Genomic DNA, 22,384 nt, shown 5'->3' with positions numbered 1-22,384 from the left:
GGCAATTCGGGGAAGGGGGCACCCCACCCCAGTTGTTTGTTATTGTTTTGTTTTGTGCCAGTCCTGGGCCTTGAACTCAGGGCCTGAGTGCTGTTCCTTGGCTTTTACACTCAAGGCTAGCACTCTGCCACTCCACAGCACCACTTCTAGCTTGTTTCTGAGTAGCTTATTGGATGTAAGACTCTCACGGACTTTTCTGCCTAGGCTGGCTTGGAACCACGATCCCCAGATCTCAGTCTACTGAGTAGCTAGGATGAAAGGCATGAGCCACTGGTGCCCTGCTTTGCATTTTCTTTTATGGCCAGTGCTTTCTGAGTCCCATTGAAGGGTCCTTCCTTTCTCTTCGTTTGATTTGGGGATTCTGGTGACCCATGTGAATATCATTACGAGTATCAGTGTCTCCTCCTCACCCATGTGGCTGTCTCCCCGCTGAGATGAGGTAAGGAGCTGTTTCTCTGTCTCTTGGGGTCACTCTCCAGTGTGCTGCTCATGTCAAGCGTCTGCTTCCTATATTTTGCCCAGTTTTCTGGTTGCTAGAAGATCTTAATCCATTTTTGTGTCCTGGCACACAGGCACGCCATAAGAGCTTGTCACATGGACAGGTCTTCGTCAGCACCTCCGGACATAATCCATTTTAGTCTGTCTTGTTGGAAGAAAATCTCTTAGGTCCCTGGAGATAATCTGGTGCAATGCTTGATTTTACCAGACAGACCGTTTCCTGCGGAGGTCATTAGTCCCTTCCATCTCAGCACCAGTCCATGCAGCTTCACTGGTTGAATGGGGGAAACTGAGGGCCAAAGAGCAGAAGGCCATATCAGAAAGGTTCCTCTTGACAGGCCATGCCCAGCAGCTGACACGGTATCTGTTGGTAGCCTCCCCATACACACATTCCTATAAACCAGCAATCAAATAAATACATTCATTTTTATTATCTCTTTTGCTTTTTTGAGGTAGGATCGTAATGCTGTGTAGACTAGGCTGGCTTCAAATCAGCGATCCTCCTGCCTCAGCCTACTGAGTGCTGGGATTATAGATGTGTACCACTGTACCTGCCTGACTCCATTCGCTTCTTTGAATGGTTAGTTCACATGGCTTCTGTCTCTGCATATGGTATCGTGTGTGTGTGTGTGTGTGTGTGTGTGTGTGTGTGTGTGTGTGTGTGTGTTTCACACGGGAACAGGACGGGGATTGCCCACCCAGGCTCCATACATTCTTGGTAAATCCTTTTCTTTGTGTTCTTCAATTTTTTAAAGCTACTTTCTGATCTTAATTCCCACTAGGGGGCGCCTGTATCCTTTACTAAGAGGGTCTGTGGTCCTGGCATACCGGCACTGATTTCTAGCCATGGATCCCTCTGGACACTACCTCCTCCCCCCTCTGCAAACACACACACATCAGGGGGTAGCCTTCCTCCTCTCCAGCTGGCTGCTGGCCTTTCCACGCCCCAGGGTCTTGACCCGGACTGAAGGCGACGGCAGAGCCACAGCGCTGCGGCAGAGAGCAAGCCTTGCTCTGTCGCCCCTGCCCCGGGCCACACTTCCTCCCTGAGTGGCACTGATGCACGCAAGGAGGCAGCTCTTTTCACTGGCTTTCAGGGCCTGGAGTCGGGTCTGCCCTTGACGGAGCGTCCCTGAAGAGAACAGCGGGCATAGCTCGCCTCGGGCTAGCCTCAGAGCCGGGGCCAGCACAGGAGCACAGCTCCGCTCCTGTGCCCGGGTCGGTAGCTCACACCTTGAATTTCCTGACAGCCACTGATCCCAGCCTCAGGGAATCAGATTTCCCTGGGCACAGGCCCTGGCTTCGCCCCAGCTGTGAGTGCCCTTGAACAAGTCCCTGAACCTCTCTTGCTTTGTTGGGTAAATGAGGATAAGGACAGTTCCTGCCTCATAAACGAGGCAGTGCTTATAAATAAGGTGCCGGGCACTGTGCCTAGCACATAAGTGTTTGGTACAGATTAGCTTTTATTAATAGTATTGTTAATGTCATTATCATTGGATGCCTGTCAGCCTCAGTATCACCACTTTGCCATTCTCCCTGAGGCTCAGAAGGAAGCTCTACTTGACTCTAGCTCAAGGCTTTGGCTTTTTCCTAGCAGTGAGCCCTCCCCCCACCTCCCACAGAGGGCCTGAAAGTGGGGTACACTGCCCTTGGCTGCCACAAGTTGGACCCCCCTCATGGGGCGGTTCTGTGCACATGTGCACACCACGCATTTGGGGGGAGGACACACACTCCCCCAGAGCCACATCTGTCCCTAGGGGTGGGGGTGCGGGACCGCAGCGGCTGTAGCGGCTGCTGCGGGCACCTCCTCGCTGCTCCCCGCCACCTCATTAGTTCTCTGGTCATGTTCCAATCTCCAGGAGAGACTGGCAGCCATCCGAGTGTCAGCCACAGGGGCAGCAGACAGCAGCACCTCCTGCTCCCGCTGCTGCCCTGGCCGCCCGCAGCTCAGCAGCCTTCTCCCTCTCACTCAACCTCTCTCTCACCAGCCTAGGATTAGCATTCAGATGAGGGGGAAGCAGCCGGGCAGCCAGCGCCCGCCCGCTGCTTCTTCAGCAGCTCAGATTCACCGGGGGAGCAGAGCTAGCCAGGGAGAGGTGTCCAGGCCCAGACCCTCCTCGAAACCCACACACTGTGTGGGCATCTGGAGAGGCCCGGCTGGTCCTCTCTGACGTCTCTGGGTGGTCGGTCTCCCCCAGCCGGGCAGTGCTGGCCTTCTGCCCTCATTTGGTTCAGGTCTGTCCTCTACGGTGTCCGTGGGAAGATGGGGCAGGGAGGACCTTAGGTGAAGGGGAGCCCTCCACCTGGCCTGACTCGGCCATTGCGCAGCCGCCTGCGTTTCCCACCGGGCCCTCTAGCTCGCGTGGAGTGGATGGAGCACGCCCCGGGGCGCTCACACTTGCCACACAGGACCCACCCTCACCATGCCTCTGCCTCAACCCTGTCTCCCTCCACCTTACCGGTAGGAGAACCGAGCCGCACAGACGTGCCTTAGGGACATGACCCTCCACAAGGTCACGGAGGCGGCAGTGGGGTAAAGATTCAGAGGAGGAGCTCTGATCTTCCATTGTTTTTTCGTAAGAGCCTGCGCCTGGACCAGTGGCCGCCGCCCGCTCTTTACCCCCCCCCCCCCCCCCCCCCCCCCCGCAGCTGCCCCGCTGCCTCTGCCAGGTCCCTGGTGTCTCCGCTCCACTTGCAAGGAGTGACTCTTTTGGGTGGAAAACAAAATGGCAAGGGAAAGGACTCGGCCTCCCTATGAAGACATGCCAGGATCTCAGTGACTCCCCTAAAATGACCCCTCTAAGTCCAGCCTCACAGCTCCCCTCCTTCCCCTGTGATGGGTGGGAACTAGTGGCCAAGGAAGGGTGCTTGGGTCTTGGAGAGGCGTTCTCCGCAAAGCTGCAAGTGTGCAGATTCTGCAGAGAGCCCAGGGGTGGGAGAGGCCCTGGGAAGCAGCCGAGCGTGGGCTGGGTGTGGGGGGGAGGCGTAAACACAATCTGCTCCCTCCAAAGCCAGCCTGCTCCTTGGGGAGGGGGGAGAAAGTCCCCCCCAGCCCACATGGCACCCCAGCTGCCAAAGCCCAGGCAACCCTCAAGCCCGGGGAGTCATCCCCACCCCCAACTTCCACTAGAGCAGCCTCTTTCCTCTCTCCATCCCACCCTTCATCTGGAATGACTGTAGGGAGGAGCCACTTTCTCCAGGTATGGGACACCGCCCATACAGGAGTGCTGTCCGAGGGGAGGGCCTCCGGGCTGGGAACCTCTGCTCTACCACCTTGGCCTGACAGTTCCTCTGGCCATTAGAAGGAGGCTGGCAACTCTGAAAGTGGAGGGGGCTAGGATGGGATCACAGGAACGTGGCAAGTAGATGACAGAATGCGAGGTCCCACCTCTGGCCTTTGCCTGACAGCTCGTTCCCTGGAGAAAGACAGGCTGACAGGAGCCAGGCAGGTGGCTGGGGCTCTCGTGGAAGAGTTCAGGGGGGTGCTCTGCTCTGGTGGATTCCTTCCCCTGGCACGACCTTCCCCTGCCTCCACCCTGGCCTACTTTGAGAGGAGGCTCCCACGGGGCTCCCTCCTGCGGCAGGCTGCGGCCTCCTCCCCCTGAGCTCTTCTCCCTGCACCTTGGATGTGGAGGGGCACCGGGGCGCTGCTGACTACAGCTCCATGGGCATGAGCGAGCCAGGCAGAGCCCACACTGCTGGGCCAGCAGTGGGGCGGGGTGGGAAGGAGAGACAAGTGGAGGGGGGGGTGAAGATTAATGACTGGGAGACAGTTGGGAGCAGCTGCCTGCAGGGTCTGTGCCTGGATCTGGGAGCAGAAACGGAAATCTGCTTTTATCTCTGCTCAGGATCCGGGAGGAGTGTAAAGAGAAATGGCAGAGCAGCTGGGGGCAAAGGAGGCGCCACTTCACTGACAAAACAAGTGTCAGGCTCTTCCCACACACACGACTGCCCACTTAGAACACACGCGCACACACAACACACTGGGAGAACGAGCTGGTGGCTCCTCTCCTCCAGCTGCAGGCAGACATGTCACAGACACCAGTGATCTTTCTTATTGGTAATTTCAACAGAGCTACCCATAACAGGGCGTCTCCTGGGGACTGAGAGAGGCAAATACCATAAGAACTGACTGCAAGCCGGGCGCAGGTGGCTCACATCTGTTATCTAGCTACTCAGGAGGTTGTGATCTGAGGATCGAGGTTCAAAGCCAGCCCAGACAGGAACATCTGTGAGACTCTTATCTCCAATAAACCACTAGAAAACTAGAAATGGTGCTATAGCTCAAGTGGTAGAGTGCTCGCCTTGAGATAAAGAGCTGGGGGACAGCGCCCAGGCCCAGAGTTCAAGCCCCACAACCAACAACAAAAAAGAACAGAGTGCAAACACCAGCACAGGCCCAGAGGACACAGGATAGTTCCGGAGCTAGCTAGCACAGGGGGCTGGGTCCATAGAAGCCCTTTTTCATCCTGCCATTGCAAGTTGGGCTAGGCTGTAGAGCCACAGGGTGAGCCTTGGGCTCCCCACTTCAGAGCTAGGTCCGTCTAGCCTATCTGCTTTCTCATTCCTGGGATGTGGGGAATATGGCCAGGTAGAAGTGGCTTGTGCCTGTAAATCCTAGCTGGCTCACTCAGGAGGCTAGGATCTGAGGATCAACCTGCAAAGCCAGCCTGGGCAGGAAAAGTCTGTGAGACACACTTCTCCAGTTAACCACCAAAAAGCCAGAAGTGAAGCTGTGGCACCAGCCTTAAGCGACAAAGGAAAGGGACAATGCCCAGGTCCTGAGTACCAGCACACAGACACAAGAATAAAATGAAATGTGCATATTACCAGTCTCCATGGGTTACAGGGAAAGACTGAATTCCAGAACGAATGGAAACCAATTGGTGTCCTTGACCAGGAGTCTGCTGGGCTGCCCTGGAGTTAAGCCTGGAGTTAAGCCTCTCTGTGTACCTCCTGTAGTTCTGCAGTCCCTCAGAGGCGGCACAGGACTGTGGGGAAGAAGCCCAGGAGCACTGAGCTGAGCACTCCTGCTCTTCCTGTTCGCCCTAGCCAGGCTTTGCTCAGGAACCCCACAGCCAGGGCCCATCCTGAGGCTGAAGGGAAAGCCCCTACCTTCTCAACTACGGCTTCTCCCATTCTTCTGGCTGCTGCTTCCGGCCCTGGGATGTCCTCCTGGGCGTCGAAGCAGGACTTGAGCTGAAACAAAGCCAAAACAGATGGCACTTGCTCCCGTGTTCCAAAAATGGGAAGGTGGCTCAGTAGTAGAGCTCTTGCCTTGCATGCATGAGGCCCTGGGTTCGATTCCTCAGCACCACATAAGCAGAAAAGGCCAGAAGTGGCGCCATGGCTCAAGTGGGACAGCGCTCAGGCCCAGAGTTCAGGCCCCACAACTGACCAAAGAAAAAAAAATGGGACATCAAAGCTCCCCCTTAGCATCTCCAGCACTGCCCCAGCACAACCACCACCTCATGCCCAAGTCTCGAAAGTGTGTCAGGACCACACTTTGCCCCGTGGCCTAGACTGTAGGAAGCTTAAGACAGGAGCCCAATGAATGAGTCCAGTCTCAGACTCAGCCTCCGCCCTGACCACAAGAGCTGAAGGCCTAATCTCTCCCCCATGCCCAGGCCTGGGCCTTGCCTATTTCTTCTGTGCCCCCCCCCAGCCCTGCCCTCTGCCCTCTGGGGCTTCTGGCCCTGCCCTACCTGCCCATACCAGCCAATCCTAGGTCCTGGAGTTGAGCCCCTCCTGAAGAGCTGCGGACTTACTTCAAAGGCTCTTTTTCCCTAGATAGAGGAAAGCACTGGAATTAGAGGATGGAACGTCCTGTATTTCTGCTGTCTTCTTCCTCCTCACGCTTTAGGATCATGTAAGAAACCATTAGAATTCGTGACTGTGGGTTGGAGAGCAAACATCTCACCCTGTGCCACCCAGCCAGCCCTCTGTGGCAGCTGCCCATCTGTACTCTGACCCTCTCTGTCAAACCAATTTTTGCAGGAACAGACAACTGCTTCCTTCTGGCTGAGCTACATCAAGCCAGGCCTGGCAGATGGTGCCTCAATCGGGCTTTCCTCTCCTGCCATGGAGGGTTACCGAATTTTATGTAGAAGAGTTTGGCTACCTAGAAGTTAGGGGACCTCACATTAAATTGTCCTGTTCCGCTAGGCACCGGTGGCTCATGTCTGTCATCCCGGCTACTCAGGAGATCTGAGGATCACAGTTCAAAACCAGCCCTGGCAGGAATGTCCATGAAACCCTTACCTCCAATAAACCACTCAGAAAACCAGAAGTGGTGCTATGGCCCGAGTGGTAGAGCACTGGCCTTGAGCTGAAGAGCTGAGGGACAGCGCCCAGGCCCAGAGTTCAAGCCCCGCGACCAACATAAATAAAAATTTTAAAAATTGCCCTGTTCCTTAGTTTTCTCAACTCCTAACAAGTGACTGAAGAGCACATACCCTGCCAAACCTCTGAGGTGGCTGAGAATTCAAAGTGAGAGACGGGGAAAAGAAAGCACTAACCAAGCATAAAATAAGTAAGCAGCTACTCTGTGTCTCCCTCCGAACCTCAAGGCCACTTGGTTACAAACCCCAGTCCGCAAGAAACAAAATGGGACTCAGAGCCAGTGATTCATGTCTATAATCCTAACTACTCAGGAGGTTGAGATTTGGGGATCCAGGTTCAGAGTCCAGGAAACTCTGTCTCCAAAATAACCAGCTAAAAGCAGGGCTAGAGGAATGGCTTGAGGGGTAGAACGCCCGTTGTGAAGAAGGCAAGGGAGTGTACATGGCCCTGAGTTCAAACCTCTGTACTGCCAAAAACTTAACAGTAGAAAAAAAAAAAAAAAAGATAAAATGGCTACAGAAGTTGTCCAAAGTCTCTCATAAAAGGGGGAGCTGGGCCAGGCACCAGGGGCTGTAACCTCATGCCTATAACCCTCGGTACTCAAGAGACTGAGATCTGAGGATCATGGTTCAAAGCCAGCCTGGGCAGGAAAGTCCAGACTCCTCTCCAGTTAACCACCAGAAAACCAGAAATGGTGCTGTGGCTCAAAGTGGTAAAGCGCTGGCCTTGAGCAAAAGTCACTCAGTGACACTACCCAGGGCCTGAGTTCAAAAAAACCTCACATCCACCCCCCCCCCACAAAACCCCAAGGGGGTGGGGGACTGGGGTTTAAAATCTGGCAACCAAACAATAGTGAAGACCTGTGGTCATGGGACAGTCTCCTACTGGAAAGGCCCAGTGGAGATATTCTCAGGTGCCAGCCTGCTCAGAGCGGTCATCAGGCACGCCTGTGGCCAGCTTAGCTCCTGGTGGCATTAGGAAGGAGGGAAGAGTCACAGAAACACCTCCGTCTCCCACACGTTCCCAGGGCTTCCTATTGGGTCTTCTGATAGTTTGCATCTGGGAGAATCCCAGGACTGAGACAGAGATGAACTCAAGTTCTTTCTGTGACCAGTTTGTATGAATCCAAGGGACTCATTGCAGACACAGAGGGTCACAGGCATTGGTACTGACAGGCCAGCCACCTGAGCACAACGGGGGGGGGGGGGGTGCGGGGGGGGCAGCCTCCCTCGAGTGTGTGCCCTGGAGCTGGTAGACTCCACAGAATCTCTTACTTCGTTTCTCTAAGAATGACAGAATTGCTCTTCAGACAGGTCTTCCATGCTAGGAGGGACCACACACACAGAATGTGTGTGTGTGTGAGAGAGGGAGGGGGGGAAGAGGGGGGAGGAGGAGAGAGAGGGAGAGACAGAGACACAGAAACAGTGAGAGAATTTGGACTTGAACTTGGAGACTGGGCGCTGTCTCTTAGTTTATTCATTCAAGGCTGGTGCTCTACAACTTAAGCACACTTCCACTTCTGGTCCTCTTCATTCTTTCTTGTGATTAATTGGAGCTAAGTCTCAAAGACTTTCCCTGCCAGGAGTGGCTTTGAACTGAGATCCTCAGATCTCAGGCTTCTGTAGGATTACAGGTGTGAACCACCAGCACCTGGCTAAGAATACCTCATACATAGGAAACTTAACAGACACTGGTTGACTTTTTTTTCCAATGCTTTGTAAAAGGGGCCTGGGATCCCCTGTTATCAAAGGGCACTGGCTAGCCAAGGCCATGTAGAAATGGCCACAAGTTTGTCCCCAAAGGCCACATAGCTTCGGCCCAGGGAAGAGTTAACTTTGTGGCCACTGGAGACAGTGTCCTGCCCGTAGGGGCTGCTTAGCCAATGGCACTCAGCGCCAGTGATGTCATGCACCTCCTGCGCCTCCTATTGGGGACTGGACAGCGAATCGGGCTGAAGGTTCAGACAGCGGAGCCCAGGCAGGCGGGGACAGAGGTAGGCAGAGGGGGAGGGAAGGACAAGGACAGGAATGCACAGCAACAGAGCAGCTTCTACCTCCTCCCTCTCTGCGCTCCTCCGCACTTTCCCACGGGAGGACCTCCTGGGGACCACCCCACACTCACACTCAGAGAAGCAGAGCTCTGGGCCAGAGGAGGGGGCTACCTGGTGAAAACATACCTGGCCTGATGCTACACAATGAACAGGGTGACTAGGCTGAGGGCCTGGATATGGTGCACTGCACACATGTATTGGACCACACACACACACACACACACACACACAGAGCAACAGCTTCCTCCCCCCACCCCTGACTCTCTCTCCTCCGTCACCTGCCCAAGGAAGAGGACTGGAGGTCTGTATCCGCGCTACTGCCCATAACTGCTCCATCCGCTCGGCTGGGCTCTCTGTGGAAGGAAAGAGCAGGTGGGAAGAGCTGTGGGCAGGGCTGAGTCCTCCCAGGGTAGAGCCACATGAAGTGTGGAGCCTGGAGGCTGCCGTCTAGTGCCCCCCCCCACACACACACTCTGAGAGTGAACCTCTCAGGTTTTCCTTCAACCACCAGCCCAGCCAGGGTCCAGTCAGCCCCTACCCATCTTCAGCTTGCCCATCTTCATGCCCAGCCTGATTCCCCCCCCCCCCCCAATTCCCGATCCATAGCACAGGCAGTTTCTCACGGTTCGACCCGGTTGGCAAATCGGCGGCGCCAGAGCATGGCCAAGGTGCTGAGCAGGAAGAGGGTGGTACACATGGTTGAGCTGCCCCATCCCCTCAGGCCCGGCCTGCAGAGGGGCTAGGAGATGGCCCCTGCCAGCTCTCAAGCCTCAGGGATGGATTAGGAGGCTCAAGATGATTAGTGGGGTCAGCAGCCCTGACCTTGTAGAGACTGATTAGCCTCAGGAACCCAAAATCTCCCCTCTAGCGGTGAGGTTAAGACTTGAAATGAGGATCTGATCTCTGATAGCGCCTGGGCCTCCTGCTCTAGGGCTCCCAGACAAGACAGCTGAGCCAGAGATAGGCCTACCGTGGCCTAGGGGCCGCCAAGAGCACCTGCAGAGCAGGAATAGCAAGTAAGGTGGAACTCGAGGCAGGAATCAGAGTGTCTGAAATTACTGGTGTTCTGAGGGCACCTGAGGCTGTCAGCCGTGGTGGCGAGAGGAAAGGGGAGTAAAAGGGGGAAGCAGTGGAGGATGAAGCCTACAGACAAAGCCAGAAAGTGAAAAGCTGGCTCCATTCTACCTTCTGGACATCCCTCTCTGAACTTTTCTGATTAGACTCCGTTTTTGGCAAAGAGAGAGAAAAGGCAGCATTTAAGTGCGCTCACAGAATAGAGATGAATTATAAATTATATCTTATATAACCACGTTATGTAATTTATATATAAATGATAAACTGATAAATTATATACTAGACCACTGTACGCATACATCCTGACGTTGTAAGACATAACATTTGAGACAAAAAAGCAACAGAAAGGAGACTTCTGCTTGTCTCCGGGTGGACTCTGGGGCCCTGTGCTTGGGGAAGTCTCTCCACCCGCCGTGGGGGATGATGAGAGTCAGAGGAAGCACGGCAGGGCCGTGATGGTGGGGCTGGACCCGGTCACCCCAAGACCCACGGAAGGCCCACGCTCGGACTTCCCTCACCCGCATCGCAGCAAGCACCAGAGGCCCGGGCTGGCCACGGGGCCCGCGCAGGTTCCCGCTGCTCCCCTCGGGCGAGGCCTGGGCAGCGGCGGCGGGCGAGGGGCCCCGAGGGGCCCGGGGGAGGGGAGGGAGCCGGGGGCGCCCTATCGGCGCGGTGTCAGAGTCTGCGGGCCTGCAATCGGCACCAGAGCGGGGGGCCCTGGGGCTCCGAGACCGAGCGGATGGAGACTTGGACGGTGCCTGAGATGTCCCCCACCATCCTGTGTCTCCCCCTCAGCGGCTGCTGGCTCCGCAGCCGGATGGGCTTCGCCCCCTTTCCCCGGGAGTGCGGGACTTTGAGTCCGTTCCCCCGCCGTGCGCAGGGGCGCACCGACCGAGCCGAGCGGGGGTGGAGGGGGCCCGGCCGCGAGAGCGAGAGCGCGCCGGAGACCCCCCGCCTCCCGGAGCCCCGCGCGCGCGGCGGGCCACGCCCACCCAGCGGGGCCACGCCCACCTCCGGGACCACGCCCACCCCGGCCGCGCGTCGCCCCGCCCCGCCTTCACCTTGCCAGGATCGCCCCGCCCACGCCGCGCGGGGGGCTCCGGGCGCGTTTATTTATTTATTTCTTGAACATTCCTCCGACCGACCGCATCCCCGCCTCTGGCGCGCGGCCCCCGCCCACCCCCTCCGCACATATACCCTTGCGCACGCACACGCGCGCACACACACACACACTCACTCACACACCCGGCGCGCACACGCGCTCCTTCCCTCCCTGCCTCCCGCGCTCGGCCCCTCGCCCGCCGTCCGCGCACGCAGCCGGCCCCGCGCCCCGCGCCCCGGCTCCCCGCGCCCCTCCGAGCCGAGCCGAGCCGGGCCGGGCCGGGCCGGGCCGGGCTTGGAGACGCTCATGGCGAAAGTGCCCGGCGAGATGGAGATCGAGCGCAGGGAGCGCGGCGAGGAGCTGTCCGAGGCGGAGAGGAAGGCGGTGCAGGCGACGTGGGCCCGGCTCTATGCCAACTGCGAGGACGTGGGGGTGGCCATCCTGGTGAGGTAGGTGTCGCCCCGGCCCGGCGGGCCGGGCCCGGCGCGGGGACGGCGGGCTCGGCTCGGACCCGAGCTCTGGCGCCGCCTCTCCAGCTGCGATCGGGGGCCGGGTCGTGGGGCACGGGAAGCAGGCGCGCGCGTCGGGCTCACCCCTTCCAGGCTCAGGGCTTGGGGGCTCACCGGGAACTAGAACGCAGCTGCAGGAAGACACTCTCCCCCCGCCGTCTCCCTCCCCTCCCTGGCCTCAGCTTGGGACCCCAGGACCTCAGCCAGCCAGCCGGCCAGGCCGGGCGCACACACATTTTACAAGCCCCGGTGGCTCTCATTTTGGGGTGGGGGGGGGAGGGTGGACTGAGACCGCCAAAAAGGAATCAAAGAAGAGCAGCCTCTCCCCTCCAGTCCAACTTAGCTGATGAGCAAAGAGCAGGAGAGAAGAGGGCAGGAGGAGAGTGAGGTCCAGCTCTCCCACTGCCCCTTCGGCCAGCCCGCAGACCAGGTGACGCACAGGTGAGTTTGGTGCTTGGGAAGGAGAGAAACTTCAGGAAACAAGGCCTTGTCCTGGGACCCCCTGGCTAAGGAGGAAACGGCACTGTCTCTGGCTTGAGGTTCAGTCGGGCATCAGGGTCCCCAAGGGGACCCCACCCAAGGTCCCCCGGATGCCCACATAGCCCCAGTCAGCTAGAGACCAACTACTGCTACAAACCGAGTCTAGACTTTCTTCTCACACGTCGGATGTGGGGTACAGGAGGGGAGTCTGGGGCTCACTACCTCAGCCCCCTGTTCTAGATGTGAGGAGGCTGGCAAATGTGAGGCAGATCAGGTGTGGGGGGGTCTTAGGGCGCAAGCATGGGGTTCACCCTCACTGTGGAAGGAGGGCTCCTGTGTGCCTGTCTCTAGTCCTGGCCCAGCCTCTGGCTTCTTTCTCCCCCCTCTCCCTTCTGCTCCCCCAAACCCCGGCTCTACTGAGCTCCACATGGATAGGTTGGGGTTCCAACTGAGAAACAGATTTGATAGAAAAGACCGAGAAGCTCTCTTGGGAGGCTTGCCGAGGAAGGGGTGACAGGGAGCTAAGAGGGGGACTGGGGACCCCCGAAGCCTGAGATGCTCAGGATGCACTTGGCAGCTGCTCAAGCCCACAGTCCTGAGCCCAGGCACTGCTCTATGCTGGCACTCACCGCCCTCGGCTCCCATGCATGGGGGGGGAATCCCGTGGGGGGGGGGGGGAACACCACAGGACCTTGCGATTTACCTTTTACTAGTGAGGGAGAGCCTAGGAATCAGGGGAGGGGAGTGGATGAATCCCCCACGGGGAAGGCTGCTTCTTGGGTCTGAGTTCTTCCCATTATTTCCTTCCTCTCGCTGCTCCATCTCCTTCTGGTGGTCCATTCCCAACACGAAGGGTTACGAGGTCTGGCTGGGGGAAGGCATTTAGCAATCTTCCAAGTGCTTAGACCAAGACTAATCAATGCATTGCAGCGGCGGCGCTCACCTTTGGCTTGTTGACACCCCAACACCACCTCTGTGTTGACCAGAGCCTGCCCAGGACAACCTGAGCCAACCCTGTCTCAGCCACACCCTGCCAGCTCCTACTCCTTGTCTTCTTTCTCCTGCCATCTGCCCTGTGGCCTGTCTGGTAACAGGACTCATTAGCCCTGACCCCCAGCTCCTGTGTGTTCCAGACTTATCCCAGCTCCCATCCTCCCATCTTCCCCCACGCAGCAAGCTCACCAGGCCAGGTGACCATGGCCACCCCCCTTATCAACCTGCTGAGAAAGAGGAGGCAGGGAACCTCCACCCTCCACCTTGGGAAGTTAGCAGTCCAGGTGGTGGTGAAGGAGAAGCTGGTGTGGGCTGAGGCAGACCCCACACTGCTACTCCCCGCCAGGGAGGAGTCTGAGGCAGACCCTCACCCACCCTCGCTCCTGGTTGTAACGCTGACACCTTCCCCCTCACACTCAGACAAGACTATTTCAGGCTCTTGGAAACCCAGATGCCTCTGGGAGCTGAGAAACTCCCCACGGCTGGCTGCCGAGGCTTCTCCCTGGCAGTGGGGGCCCGTCTGGAGGGTCCGGAGGAAGCAGAGACCGGAGAGTGAAGCCAGGGTGCTGGAGAGGAACAGACAGGGCCCGCTCCCCTGGCTAAGCGGGGCTCTGTCTTCTTCAGTCACAGCAAGGTGCTGTGGGTATTGAGGCAGCAGACTCTCCCCTCCCCGAGGTGCCAAGGCCCAGCCCACCAGTCTCTCCAGGGACTCTGGGGGAAGCCATCAAAGCTTGGCTCCTTCGTGATGACTTGAGCAATGTTGGGCATCAGTCTGTGAGATGGAGACCCAGTGCCAACCTCAGGAGCCCTTACACTGAGTGCTCAGCAGAGAGTCCCTGTAATGATCTCAGTAGTGAAGTGGGACAGAGAACTGACTACACAGTTGTGTGTGTGTGTGTGTGTGTGTGTGTGTGTGTGCGCGCGTGCGTGCACCATTACTAGGGTCTGAACTCAGGGCCTGGGTGCTGTCCCTGAATTTTTTTCCCCTCAAGACTAGCACTCTACCACTCAAGCCAGCTTCTTGGTGGTTAATTGGAGGGAAAAGTCTCATAGACTTTCCTGCCCAGGCTGGCTTTGAACTGTGATCCTCAGATCTCAGCCTCCTGAGTAGGATTACAGGCGTGAGCCACCAGAGCCTGGCTGGGTTGAGGTAATTAAGGACAATAGAGAGAAAGAGGGGGTGGGGAACAGAGGGAGGGAGGGAGGGAGGGAGGGAGGGAGGGAGGGACTTTGTAAACACATCCACTCAGCTCAGAAATCATTATTTGTAATGCAATTATAATGCCCCCCCCCCCAGAAAAAAAGTCTGAGGTGCTCACTGACACCCAGACTGGATTTTTCCATTTTGTCTGTCAATACAATGCTTCTGTCGAAGAATCCAGCACATTAGTAGACTTCCTCTGTCCTTGCCCATTAGTGTAGGAGCCTTCCTAAGGCTCCTCTGGAACTTCTGCAGACAAGGAGGCTCCGGAGTGAGCCCATGGTCGCAGCCAGCCTCCAGGAGGGGTGCTTCTGGTTTGCCACCTGGTGACCAGAGTGTCCGCATGGAGACCAGAGTGTCCGCATGGAGCCACGTACCCTGGTTGTCTGAACCTTGCCTAGCCAAAAGCAACCAGCGTGCCATATGCTAGCCAGATGCCTGCTCTGTGCCCATCCAGCTCTCACAGCTGAGACTTGAGCCCTGGCTGAGGGCACAGATTGCCAGCTGTGTGCTATGACAGAGGGAAAAGGGCAGACAGAGGAGTCCCAAGACCTGAAGGACGGGTCCCAGGCACTCCATTATGTGGTGGCTTTGCTGGAGTCCCACCATGTCTGCACGGGGTCCAGTCCCTGTGGGAGAGGAGGTACTGATGTCACCATCCCACACAGCAGACTGTGAGGGCGGAGGCCAGGAAGGCCTGGTAGATGGCGCCAAAGGCCCTGAGGCGACATCCGTGGTCCTGGTCAGCCAGCCCAGTCAGGGAGGGGAGGTCTGCCTGGGGAGTGAGTCAGGGAGGCATTCCACTCCATGGAGAGGAAGGCTGGCCAGCAGTAAGGGCAGCTTGTGGGCTGGACCAGAGATGACTCAGGGCAGGGGTCAAGTGGATGCGGTACTGGAGAAATGACTGTGGAACCGTGGGTAAGAGGCCCTGAGCACCAAGTCAAATAGGTTTTTACTTTTTTTTTTTCTGGTCAGTTGTGGGTCTTGAACTCAGGGCCCTGGGTGCTGTCCCTGAGCTCTTCTTTTTTTGCTCAAGGCTAGAGCTCTACCACAATGCCACTTCTGGTTTTTGAATAGTTATTTGGAGATAAGAGTCTCTTGGAGGGGCTGGGAAGGTGGCTCAGTGGTAGAGTGCTTGCCTTGCATGCCTGAGGCCCTGGGTTCCTCAACACCACATAAGCAAAAAGAAAAAAGCCGGAAGTGGAGCTGTGGCTCAAGTGGTAGAGTGCTAGCCTTGAGCTGAAGAGCTAAGGGTCAGTGCCCAGGCCCAGAGTTCAGGCCCCACGACCAGACCAAAAAAAAAAAAAAAGCCTCATGGAGACTTTTCTGCCTAGGCTGGCTTCAAACCATGATCCCCAGATCTCAACCTCCTGAGTTTATGGATTACAGGCGTGAGCCACTGGTGCCTGGCACCAATTGCAACTTTAATAAATCAACCAGTGTTTACTGCAGGCTGAGGAAACTGAGCTGGAAGAGGAGGGGCTGACCCGAGCCTCTGTTTCCTCTCTTCACTGGCTGAGTGACCTTAGCTAGGTCACCTGACCTCCTAGGAAAGCATTAACTTTAAGTAAGGCTTCACTTAAGTTGGGAGTAGTGGGGCTTGCCTGCGATCCCAACTACTCAGGAGACAGAGGCAGGAGGACCATACCATAAGTTAAGAGTCCAAACTGGGCCAAAAAGTAATGTGACTTTCTTTCAAAAACAAAACGCAAGGGCTAGGGGTGAGGCTGGTTTAGTGCTTCTTACCTAGCCGACTTAAGGCCCTGGGTTTAATTCTCAGTTCTGCCAAAAGGGAGAGAAGTGGGGGAGGATGGAGAGAGAGAGAGATAGGGGGAGGAGAGAAGGAGGGGAGCGGAGGGAAGGGAGATTTACTAAGGCCTGCATGTCTGAGGACACTGTATTCAGGACTGTTTCTCATCTGTCCTCACAGCCCCTTATGAGATAGAATAGCAGTGCCCTTTTTATGAATGAGAATCGAGGCTCAGCTAGGCTGAATAACTAATCAAGTGCAGTGTTATATGCCTATAGTCCAGACTGAGGCAGGAGGATTTTTTTTTTTCAAATGCTCATCCTGAGGCTTGAACCCAGCGCCTTCTTCTCGCTCTAAGCTTTTTCTTTTCTTTTCTTTTCTTTTTTTTTTTGCCAGTCAAGGGCCTTGAACTCTGGGCCTGGGCGCTGTCCCTCAGCTCTTCAGCTCAAGGCTAGCGCTCTACCACTTGAGCCATAGCACCACTTCTGTCTTTTTTCTGCTTATGTAGTGCTGAGGAATTGAACCCAGGGCCTCATGCATGCAAGGCAAGCACTCTACCACTGAGCCACCTTCCCAGCCCCTCTAAGCTTTTTCATTCAAAGCTGGCAATCTACCCCTTGAGCCATACCTCCACTTACAGCACTTTGGATATGTCTGCCGGGCTGACTTAACTCCTCCAGCCTCAGCTCTTGGTCTCCTGCATAGCTGGGATTGCAGGAAACCAGCACCTGGTTTGCAGGAGGAACTCAATGAGCCCAGGAGTTCAAGGCCAGCCTGCACAGCAGAGCAAGATCCTGTCTGTAAGGGAAAAAAAAAAAATACCGCAAGTTGAACAACTGACCAATGATTCCAGAATCCAGGCTCTTGTGCTCTCCGTGGGGACTGGAGCCAACCTGCTAGGTTGTATAAGGCTGACAAGTCAAGACCAGGCTGAGGCCTGGGAGGAGGCGCAGAGTCCGCAGCTGGACGCCGCAGTATGGCCAGAGGAGGCGTCTGGGCTTGGGGGGCACGATGATGAAAAGCAGCAAAAAGAATCAAGGTGGGCTGGGAAGGTGGCTCAGTGGTAGAGCGCTCACCTTGCATGCATGAGGCCTGGGTTCGATTCCTCAGTACCACATACACAGAAGAAGCCGACAGTGGCGCTGTGGCTCAAGCCTTGAGCAAAAGAAGCTCAGGGAAGCTCAGTGCTCAGGCCCTGAGTTCAAGCCCCAGGACTGGCAAAAAATAAAAATCATCAGGACGAGGCTGGCTTCTGCTTCCCTGTCCTGGCCGCTGCAGAGGGGCCTGGGCAGCCCCTCCTCTTCAGTGCCCACCCCCCTCTCTCCTGCCAGGTTCTTTGTGAACTTCCCCTCTGCCAAGCAGTACTTCAGCCAGTTCAAACACATGGAGGAGCCCCTGGAAATGGAGCGGAGCCCTCAGCTGCGGAAGCATGCCTGCCGGGTCATGGGGGCCCTCAACACGGTGGTGGAGAATCTCCACGACCCTGACAAGGTGTCCTCCGTCCTGGCCCTGGTCGGCAAGGCCCACGCGCTCAAGCACAAGGTGGAGCCCGTCTACTTCAAGGTAGGCAGCTGGCCAGCATACCACCCCGCCCGTTGGTGTCATGGGACAACGAGGGGTCCCCCCCTGGGGTGGGGATGGGGGGTACCGAGGGAGGTAGGGCGTCCAGGCGTTCAGTCCTCCTTCCTCCCTTGGCCCCAGATCCTCTCTGGGGTCATTCTAGAGGTGATCGCCGAGGAGTTCGCCAACGACTTCCCCCCTGAGACGCAGGGAGCGTGGACCAAGCTGCGGGGCCTCATCTACAGCCACGTGACGGCCGCCTACAAGGAAGTGGGCTGGGTACAGCAGGTCCCCAACGCCGCCACGTGAGGAGGGGGTGAGGGCGGGCTGGGAAGCCCCCCATGTTGTCTCCTTTCCTGTCCCCCTAGGCCTCCCACCTCTCTGGGGACCCTGGCCCCGACCATCAGGGTGGAAAACGTCTGGTAGACTAGCTGACTTTGGAAACCTTAAAACCAGGCGTTCATAGGAGAAGGCCTGGAACACAGATCGGTGGGACTGGAGGCCAGCGCCGGCCCCAGCCGCTGCTTCCTCCCCAGACAGAGCAGCCCGAGAGCCCTAGAGGTTCCTAGCACCCAGGTTCAAAGGGCTCCTCCCGGGCAGGAAGGCTCTGAGATGGCCCAGGTCAGCTCAGCCCCTCTCCCTGGGCCTGCGGTCAGCCATCCAGGGCTGGCCGTTCCTAGCCGCCCTCTGCCTCAACAGGCCAGGGAGAGCACGAGGATGTGTACACGCATGCACGCATCAGGTACACGTGTGTCACATGCCTGCTACCGCGGGAGCGTTCCTTTGCACCCCGCCCTGAGGCCAACTCCCAGCTCCCGGGGCTCTAGGAGGGTGGTCAGCCCCAGTGACCAGGCCCCCAGACACAGCAGCTGGGAGCACTCGCCCCCCCCCCCCGCCCCCAAGGGTGGAGGCAGGGCTGGAAGAGGAAGGACGGAGCTGGCGAGGCGGGAATGGGAGGCAGGGGTCAGCCAGCAGCTGGGGATGCACATTGTAGGGAAATATTCCCAGCAGCTTCCCTGGGGGCGCGGGGGGAGGGGGGAGAGGGGAGGGAGGCAGCTCTTCCAGGGCTCCCCCTCCCCCTTTGTGGGCCCAGTGAAGGAGGTCCCCCAAGCCTGCCGGCCTTCCTGCCACTGACCCAACTGGTGGAACTGCTTCCTTGCCGCCCCCCCCTCCCCCTCCCCCTCAGGAAAGCAGAGTTCCCAGGGCCCGCTGCAGCCAGGCCAGCCCCAGATGTGCACAGCTGGGCCCTGGCCTGTCCCCAACGCAGGCATGGATAGGAAGCAAATGGAAGGCTTTTACCTACCACAAGAAGGCACTGGGAGAACTGGGGCTACCTGCGCCTCCTTCAGCTGTCACCCCAAAGGGCCTTGGAAGGGAATTTGGGGAAGGGGTACCTTCCCCTCCCTCCCACCCCTCCCCCCCGCCCCAGGCAGGCTTGTCTGCCCGGTGATGAGTTTGTTTACAGCTAGGAGACAAGACTTCCTGCTTTTCGAGAAAAGGCTGTTTTACAAGGGCCTAGAGGGACTCTGGGGGAGAGCTGGCCGGCGAGCCCCAATGAATCAGAAACACATGGCTGCTGCCCCCCCTCACCCCCGACTTCTCCTGCCCCAGCTGGACCTCAGGGACTTAGATCACCACGCCAAACCTCAAACATCAGGAAACCACCACCACGCCCTCTGCCTTTCTGCCCCTGGTGGATGGGACAGAGATGGGCAGCGACCAGGAGAGGGCCAGGGTCTAGCTGCCTCCATCCGGGCACTGTCCTGTCACGGGCCTGTCCCCGCCTACCCCCATTCTTGGGCCTTAGCTCTGGCCTCCCCAGGCCTGCAGGCCCACCCCACTGCCGGAACCCTTTGAGCCCCACGGGTGGGCTGGTGTTACAGAGCTGTCTAGAAGGCCCATCCAACTTCTCTTATCAGGGCTGTAGCATGGGCCAGAAGCCACTGTTTACTCCACGTCTGGGCTTCAGGGTGTGTGTGTCTCTGTGTGGGTGGAGGGGCGGTGGGGTAGGGGACAGGGCAGCCAGCAAGCAACCACAAAGGGGCTGCACAGAAACCCCCTGGGTGGCCAAGGGAGGGTCATGACCTGAAGGAACAGAAAAGGATTTGTACGAAATGCTCTTGTAGTTTGTGTCCTCGCTTCTCTCACGCAGGCAGGCGAGGAGGCTGCCTCCACCTTTTAGGGAAACAGAGGTTGGGCTCTCAGGGGTCTGCAGGCCGGCCTGAGGTCACACAGTGAGTTGTGGTAGAAAGGCATGGTGGTCCAGGCACCTTGGCGCACACCTGTAATCCTAACTATTCCGAAGTTGGGATGTGAGGATCGCAGTTTAAAGATAGCCCAGGCAAGAAAGTCCATGAGACTCTTATTTCCAATGAACCACCAGAAAAAGGCAGAAGTAGAGCTGTGGCTCAAGTGGTAGGGCACCAGCTTTGAGCAAGAACAAAAAAAGGTTCAGGGACAGCGCCCAGATTCTGACATCAAGTCCCAGGGCTGGCACACACACCAAAAAAGAGAAAATGGGTTGCTATCGTGCTGGGGTACCCTGCCTCACCACCCCAAGATCCCTCTCCCCATGTCCCAGGAGGCGGGGGCTTGATCTCCCTCTAGACCCCCCATAACCTATGACTCCATCTCCTATCTCGTCCACAGCCCCCCCACCACGCTGCCCTCCTCGGGGCCATAGGACCCCTCCCAGCTCCCCCCTTCCAAGGCAGCACCTTGAGCAGAAGGCTGAGTTCTGAAGACCCTCCTTGACCCTCCATTTTGAGGTGCCAAGGAAGCTGGAGGAACCCCGACTTGTCTTCCTGGAAGGAGGCCTTCGCCACGGCCGGCCTCAGTCCCCCCCCCAGCTGCCGGGAGGCCATGTTGGCTGCCTGGATGCGGACCCCAGCTGGCGGGCGGGGGGGGGGGGCACCCTCCCGCCCTGCAGAGGGGCCACTCCTAGCTTTTCTATTCACTGTTTAGAGAGGGACCAAGCTGAGCGGCTGGCAGGGAGCGGGGACGAAGTCTAAGTCACTCTGGGAAAGAATCAGCCCAGTTGTGTTGTTCTGGCCACCAGCATGCAGGTCTCCACTTCAGCATCTAGAGTTGAGCGCACATCTACCATCACCACAGATATATTCTATATACGATCTCTATAGAAATCTCTATACCTATATATCTATATCTATATAAATCTATACCTATCACGTGTATCTGCAGGCCTGGGACCCTCGCCTGCCCCTCTCCGTGGGGGGATGGGAGGTGTGGGGGGAGGGGAGGCCTGGTTACACTTCTGCGCTGACAGCTCAGAAGAACGCGGGACAAGCACCGAGGCTTGGGCTGGCTGGCTGGGAAAAGCTGCGGTGACCCAGCCTTGTGGGACAAGTCCAGCCACTCAGACCAATTCCCCTCATTCCTGCCTTCCACCTCTGGGCAAAAATGATTTTGCATTCCTACCCTTCCCCCAAAGAGCTTTGGCTCATGGACTTGTCCTAGAATAGAGAAAGGGCCAGGACAGGCCCAGAGGCCCACAGCTCCCCACTGGGTGGCCACGTGGGGGGGGGTGTCGGGCAGGGAGGGGGGCTCAGTAGGGAAGGCTGACATGCCAGGTTCACTGACCCTCTGGCAGACAGCACCAGCCCAAGTGCAGAGCCTGGGGCTCACCCCCTCCCCCCTCCTCTCCACCCATCCGCCTCCCTGGGCCCCTCCCCCCATGTGTGCCCTTGGTCATGTGATTGTCCTGAAGGATAGTTTGCCTGCATCCCCTCCTGTCCCATCCTCCCAAGGTCCTCCTGTCCACCTTTTGTAGTCTCGGATGTTTGTAACCAGACCCAGCCGTGTCATTAAACAGACCTGTCTTCGTGTCCCCGAGCAGTCATTCCATGTCTCTCCCGCCACCTGCACCCCACCCCCCACTCCCCCACGAGAGACCCTGTCACCCGTGTCTGAGCCATAGCATCTCAGGACCCATCTTTCCCTTGGGACTGAAGACTCCTGTGGCAGTCCTGACACGTAAGCTAGGAACACAAGCTGCAAACGAGAGGAGCCTGGGGAAAGTCTGTCCTGATTAAAAAGTCAGAGCGCTTTTGGGACTTTGTTCTGGAAGTTGCCTCCTCACCAGCCTAGATAAAAGAAAGGAATCGGCTGGGCACTGGAGGCTCAAGCCTGTAATCTCAGCTGCTTAGAACACTGAAATCTGAGGGTTGAGATTTGAAGCCAGCCTAGACAGGAAAATCTGTGAAACTCTTATCTCCAACTAACACCCCTCTACACACACACCCCAAAAGCCAGAAATGAAGTTACAGTGCAAGCGATAGAATGCCAACCTTGAGCAAAAAAGCTAAGGAACAGTGCCCAGGTACTAGCAAAAGAAAAAGGAGAGAGAAAGGAAGAAAGAAAGAATGGCTAAACTGGGCGCTGGTGGCTCACACTTGTAATCCTAGCTACTCAGGAGGCTGAGATCTGAGGATCGAGGTTCAAAGCCAGTGCAGGCAGGAAAGTCTGTGAGACTCTTATCTTGAATGAATCACCAGAAAACCACAAGTGGCACTGTGGCTCAAGTGGTAGAGCACTCTTCTTGTCAGATGAAGAGCTGAGGGTCAGCACCCAGGCCCAGAGTTCAAGTCCCATGACCGATAAAAAAAAAAAAAGGAAAGCATGCTAGGTGCTGGTGGCTCATACCTGTAATCCTAGCTACTCAGGAGGCTGAGAGAAATCTGAGGACTGCAGTTCAAAGCCAGTCTGGGCAGGAGACTCTTATCTTCAATTAACCACCAGAAAACTGGAAGTGGTGCTGTGACTCAAAGTGGTAGAGTGCTAGCCTTGAGCACAAAAGCTCAGGAAC

The 22,384-nt window shown here is 57.2% G+C and overlaps 2 protein-coding genes across 2 annotated transcripts; one reads left to right on the top strand and one right to left on the bottom strand.

The window, feature by feature from the left end:
* Nucleotides 1–6,224: 6,224 nt before the first annotated feature.
* Nucleotides 6,225–9,616, bottom strand: Prcd (photoreceptor disc component). Its single transcript, XM_042702570.1, has 3 exons — nucleotides 9,514–9,616; nucleotides 9,169–9,243; nucleotides 6,225–6,284 (listed from the first exon to the last, which is right to left on the bottom strand). The coding sequence occupies exons 1-3, from the start codon at nucleotides 9,585–9,587 to the stop codon at nucleotides 6,263–6,265; spliced, it is 171 nt and encodes a 56-aa protein (XP_042558504.1). The 5' UTR covers nucleotides 9,588–9,616; the 3' UTR covers nucleotides 6,225–6,262.
* A 1,698-nt stretch (nucleotides 9,617–11,314) lies between these two features.
* Nucleotides 11,315–21,405, top strand: Cygb (cytoglobin). Its single transcript, XM_042702688.1, has 4 exons — nucleotides 11,315–11,515; nucleotides 17,331–17,562; nucleotides 17,701–17,864; nucleotides 20,209–21,405. Exons 1-4 carry the CDS (start codon nucleotides 11,373–11,375, stop codon nucleotides 20,240–20,242), a joined length of 573 nt encoding a protein of 190 aa, XP_042558622.1. The 5' UTR covers nucleotides 11,315–11,372; the 3' UTR covers nucleotides 20,243–21,405.
* Nucleotides 21,406–22,384: the final 979 nt, after the last annotated feature.

This window comes from Dipodomys spectabilis, unplaced genomic scaffold (genome assembly GCF_019054845.1).
Source record: "Dipodomys spectabilis isolate Male_0828 unplaced genomic scaffold, ASM1905484v1 ptg000329l, whole genome shotgun sequence".
NCBI lineage: Eukaryota > Metazoa > Chordata > Mammalia > Rodentia > Heteromyidae > Dipodomys > Dipodomys spectabilis.
This window is presented reverse-complemented; position numbering and strand designations above follow the sequence as displayed.